At 33.2% G+C, this 5,938-nt stretch overlaps 1 protein-coding gene across 2 annotated transcripts in view; it reads left to right on the top strand.

The window, feature by feature from the left end:
* LOC108536928 (UDP-glucuronosyltransferase 2B30) overlaps positions 1-5,938 on the top strand; it is a 28,948-nt gene that overhangs the window by 3,172 nt on the left and 19,838 nt on the right. The window contains exons 2-3 of one of the 2 annotated variants that reach the window (XM_017884025.1): positions 162-310; positions 4,453-4,584. In XM_017884025.1, coding sequence (XP_017739514.1) covers positions 162-310; positions 4,453-4,584 — 281 coding nt within the window. The remainder of the gene's footprint in view (positions 1-161; positions 311-4,452; positions 4,585-5,938) is intronic. The other variant, XM_017884024.1, reaches the window with a different exon arrangement.

Raw genomic sequence — 5,938 nt, forward strand, 5'->3', positions numbered from 1 at the left:
ATATATAAAAATTAAATTATGCCCATATATGAATGTATGTATATATATTACAAAGCACAAACACTTCACCTACATTTTTGCCTACATTATTCTAACTTCTTTCAGAAAATTACCTAATTATATTGTGTCATCTACCTTTTCTTTTCTTTTTTTCCCGTCAGGAAGACCCACTACAGTATTCGAGACAATGGCAAAAGCTGAAATATGGCTTATTCGAAACTACTGGGATTTTCAATTTCCTCACCCACTCTTACCAAATGTTGAGTTCGTTGGAGGACTCCACTGCAAACCTGCCAAACCCCTACCTAAGGTAAACTATTGCTATTTGTTTGTCTGCTTTGAATTTTCAGAGTGAGTGGTTCTGTATTCATTCGGAGTGTTTGACTTACACTGGAAGAAAGATGGGTAGTGGGAATGTAAAACACATACCAATTAAAACTCACATACATGTTGATACCATCAAAAGTTTGTGAATTTCATCATTATTACAGATAAAGAGGCATACTAAGGAGACTTGAAAATAGAGTTGTTAAATTTAAGCTTTGATTATGCAACATATAAGAAGATACTGGCCATTCATTCAAAGAATATTTATAAAGAGATTAGCACACACCACAGGCAAGTGTGTTGTACACAGTTTCTGTCCCAACACAAATTGCATTCTACTTTGAAAGACAGAATATATGCAAGCAATAAAACTGCATAAAACTATTATCTCCAGGAAAAAAACCAATGCTAAGGAAGTATCCAGTGTAGATAATAGAGAGTATCCTGGAGCCACCGATATTAATAATTTAGATGAGAGTTGAACAATATGCAGGAATAGGTGCAATAATGAGGGAGAGGAAAAAAAAACACAGAAATAAAAGCAGGTAAAGTGTTCAGGACAGTTCTCTAGACTCAAAGTTTAGTTTGCAAGGGAGATACTGAGTAAGAACCAGATGATGCTGACAGGCAAGAAAGAGCCAGATACTCCTTAGAAGTTGAAATATTTATTAAGCACATTTAAGAACTACTAAAAGAGTTAAGAAAGGAAAATATGTGATAAAACTATATCTAAAGAAAATTCCGAGATGTTCAATAGATTGAATTGCAGAAGGTCCAGACTGGAAAGTTCCGAGTAGAAAATCGTATATGAATTCAGGCAGCAGATGATGGAAAAGTGGACTAGAAAGTGGATGGAAATAATTATGCCTGCTTTTGCAGTAATACTAATAACTTCATATTGTGTTGTGTGGAAAAAAGTTAATACAAATAAACCACTTTAAATGTCTCTGGCATATAGTTAGTGATTCAGAAATGTTATTAATTTTGCAATTATGGCTATTGTTATTACGATTACTACTAATTACTTAACATGTGTAAGTCACTTGAGATATCATTCCTCATTTAATATAAACTAATTATTCAGTGCTTCAAGATTGCATTCTCTAACAAAGTCCTACCTGTCTTCTATATGACAGTTACCTTGTGGACTTGATTAAAAGAAGACATGTCAGTTCTGACAGTAAGACGAGAGAGCTGAAATTGTAAAATTCTACCATAAGTGATAAGAATCTTCACCAGTATTCTAACTTACAAGAAAATAATTCCTTAACAATATAATTGTGTTATTCGAATAATATTTGAAGCAAGACCATGTGTTCACTTAATTTTATTCAAACATTTACATCATTCCGCATTGAGATTCCAGAGGTTTACATCTTAGCATAAACATACCCTATTAGAGCAGGTGTTTTCTGCCTTAAAACAAGTAACTCAGTAAAGCTTCCCGGGGTAACTTGTGTCTTAACATCATAGCTGCCTGATAGAGAAGCACAGAAAATTGAACAATGCATGTATAATAAATACCCAATAATTTCTACCACTTGTATCTGAATAGTGCCCTTAGTTTACAATAACAAAAGAATTATGTCATCACATAACATTATAATCTTTATGAAGAAACAGAAGAACCTCATATACTTTAAATTGATATCACAGTTCTAAGAAATAGGTAGAAAGTAAGCATTCTTTATTACATTATTATGTAATCTCATAAGAGATCATTTTGTCTGCCTCCTTATTAGCCGCAACATGATACTGATATTTTATTCCATAGTTAAAATTTAATATCTATGTTGAATTCAAATTGTATGGGCTTCATATTGGTAATTTTCTAAAGAGACAAAAGCTGAGGTGAGACTATTGGAAATTCTGTGCCACCCTATCCTACTCTTGAAAGATTTCCCCACTCACATTAAAGGAAACCGATAGTGCCAGTAGGAGGAGCAAGAAAGTAGGAGGTGTAGCAGGATAAGAAAAGGATGACTAGTAGTACAACAGTGATAATTACTAATACTAGCTGTTGTTAATTACTTATACTAGCTGTTGTTATTAACTTGAAGAAAGCTTTGACTGCAAGTCAATGGTTGTGAAACCCATTTTCTAATTGTTTATTATGTAAAATAATTGTAAAGCCAAGGTGCTTTCTATTCAATTAAATATTAGATTCTCAGATAATTTATGTATATTTTAATAGAAAAGGACAATTGACAAATGTATCAAGTGTTAAAATGCATATAGCCATTGGTTTTATAAGATATTTACATGAAATCATACAGAGAAAAAATCAAGATATACATATTTAATATTTATGGAAAATATTCATAAAATATACATTGGAAGTAATCAAACATCTTAAATGAAGGAATAATTAAAACTTACATTAGATGCATACTGTAGCATTATAATAATTTTATCAATACAATATTCAGTTACAGTCAGCTTTAATACAAGTAAAGCGAGGCAGAAAATTATAAATATTACAAGATGACACTTTTTTGTAGGAGAAAAGCACATACAATAAGAACAAAATTGTCGAAGTAAATGTCATAAGTTTACATTGAGCTATGAAAATAGAACAAAAGCCATGATGAAAACATACATATTTACCTTGATAACATTTCTAGACAGAAATTTTATAAAAAAGCTTATTTTCCTTTTAGAACTTTTAATACTTTTATAAAATTCCTTACATAAATTGTGTATTTTTTTTAAGTTGTCACAGAATGAGAAACAATCAGTCCACATCAATAATGAATCTGTAAACAGTGGTTATATTACTTTAACACTGGGTGGATGAAGAAAGCTCTGAGCATCAAGCCACTGAGACAAAACACTGAACATAAGTTACATCAAATGTGGCTACAGGTAACTGCAATCACACACAATACCTGGATATCCCATGTATTATCTGGAACAGTACTACAGTGACTCTGACATCATTAACACTAATGTCTTAACATTGAAAGTCATATTTTAAAAAATACTTAGCCATATGTGGTCTGCAAATAAACATTTGGATTTTTTTTCTTCGTTTTGTAAAGAACACTTAAGAGAAAGTTTTACCCCAATGATTACATCTGAAATTATTTAACTTTAAAATTGGCATAATTGGGGAACACAAGTCAGAATGATTCTCAATAAATTCCAGCCAAGTACGTTTTCACCAAGATTTGTATGTGTGAGTGAGCTACTCAAGAAGGTGACCAAATCTCCTCTGCAGAAAGGCCTGGCAGTCTCTCCCATTCTGGTGCAAGTGCTGCTGCCTCTGAAACACAGCAAAGACATGATGAGAGTTCCTCACATGCAGTTATAAATAGCACATCAATTTAACAGTGTGATTTCGGGGCAATAGGTGTTCCAGCTAAACAATAACATGAAAATATGATCATTCAACTATCTAACTATATACTGTACAATTCTGTATTATAAATGAGACTCTTAGAATTAATTCATAGAAATTCCAAACCACAATAGCAGACTCCAGAATGTCAGTGATTCTTAACCACCACTTTTACAGTTACTATTTTTTCTTTTTTGAAAAAAGACTGGAAAACTCTGACAAACTTTAAGTGACGTGTAAAGGATTATAGTAAGATAAATGTAGATTTACATAATCCCAGCTGTGAGTAACTTTTCCTCAGTGCTCAGTCAGGGAAGTCAACCACTAATGACTTCCAACTAAAATAATTCTGTAGAAAACCTGCCTAAAATAAACATATGTGATTTAGCAGAACAACAATATACCATTATAGCCAAGTGGTGCCACTTTAAAGCGCCTACATTAGTACTTATAATATTATAAATGAAGAGTTTGGGTATCTCCCCAAATACTATGTAATAGCTCTATTTCATTTCTCTCTTACACACACACACACACACACACACACACACACACACACACATACACACATACACACATATTTATACAAATACCCTTAACAGAAGCATCCTATCTAATATTATACATCTTGCAAAAAAACTGAGTAATCGAGTCAGTCAAAATCATCCTTTACTCCAATAATTCCTGATAATAGTTGATTTTCTCTTTTAGTTTTATGCTAATTTTTTCACAGTGCTTGCTGTGCTGATAATCTATTATGATAGAACACATTCTTTTTTTCACAGGAAATGGAAGAGTTTGTCCAGAGCTCTGGAGAAAATGGTATTGTGGTATTTTCTCTGGGGTCGATGGTCAGTAACATGTCAGAAGAAAGGGCCAACGTAGTTGCATCAGCCCTTGCCAAGATTCCACAAAAGGTAAGATACAATGTCTTAATGTTGTGAAAACTGCTGAAAGAGGCTGTTAAAGTTTGTAAAGAATCCAATTGTAGAAACTTCCTGCCTATAAACTTAGCTGTTGGGAAAGCACTAATTATCTCAGATATTAATTCAAAATCAAAATATATATGGAAGATGCTAAAATAATACAGAGAATGTTTTCACTGGTAATTAATATGGCATTAACATTGTGATCGGGAATAAATATAATTAAGAGTTGCAGCTAAAGCTTTGGTATTATCATGATATTGGTGTCAGGTTTGTGCTATCACCAAATTCTGCCCCTGTGATTTGATCCTTTTGTTTAAGATTTCCTGAGGGCGTTGTACACCCTACAGACTTTAGAAAACATAACATTTTGGTAACTTCACTAGAACAGTAACAAACAGCAGGTATTTAAAACTCTGACATGCATCATGCAGTTTAGTGTTGCCATGTTATCCAGCATCATATACTTCCTATACATTTTGGAGTAGGCCTATTTGCGTGATATTCAGGGTACTATTCAGAGAAAGGACAGCCTAAGCTGTCAGACAACTAACATAAGGACCCACACAGCCAGGCAAATTTGGAGAAAGAGAAAAGCAGCCTGCCTTGCTGGACCAGACCCAGCCAATGTCTGAAGTAGGAAGATGAAAGGGAAAGGGTGGAGATGGATCTTGCTCTGAGGGTGGACCCTGTGTAGTATAAAATGTGGCCCCACAAGGACACTGCATTGTGAGATTAACAACTCCTCCCAATGGGGAAGCCAAAGGAAATATAGGAAGGACTCAAGCAGAAGGAAGCCAGGCAGGGGAACAGGTTCAGATGCCACCTTCATAGAACATAGTAGGAACATATTTTCTTTTATATAGAATAAAATGTGTATTTGCAATTACTTTTAGTTCCCTGTCTGACATAGCCTTCTTGTAATGACCTATGCTAATATTTTGCCAAAACTCAAAGTTACTTTAACAATGATGTAACAAATAGAACTTAAAACACTGTAAATTATTTTTTAATTTATAAGGATTCCTTCGGGGTTCCAACATTAGTAATGTAAACATAAAATGTCTTGGCTATAGCAGAACATATTAATCACTGTTGTCAACATTTTGTAGCACACTGTCTAAGTGTTAGCAATCAGTTGACCAAAATTCAGCAAAATACAATTTTGAATTTATTTAAGAGTTGTATTTTTATTTGTGGTACCAATAGGTTCCTCATTTCTATGTTGAAAAAATATCCAAAATTAGCAATCCTGAGAATACTCTGAATTTGTGTCAAAAACTATCACTTGAAATTTTTCTTGGAAGTAATTGTTGATAATTTGTAATTTCAGAGAAGTTATACA

Source organism: Rhinopithecus bieti, unplaced genomic scaffold, assembly GCF_001698545.2.
Source record: "Rhinopithecus bieti isolate Rb0 unplaced genomic scaffold, ASM169854v2 scaffold_14002, whole genome shotgun sequence".
In the NCBI taxonomy this organism is placed as follows: domain Eukaryota; kingdom Metazoa; phylum Chordata; class Mammalia; order Primates; family Cercopithecidae; genus Rhinopithecus; species Rhinopithecus bieti.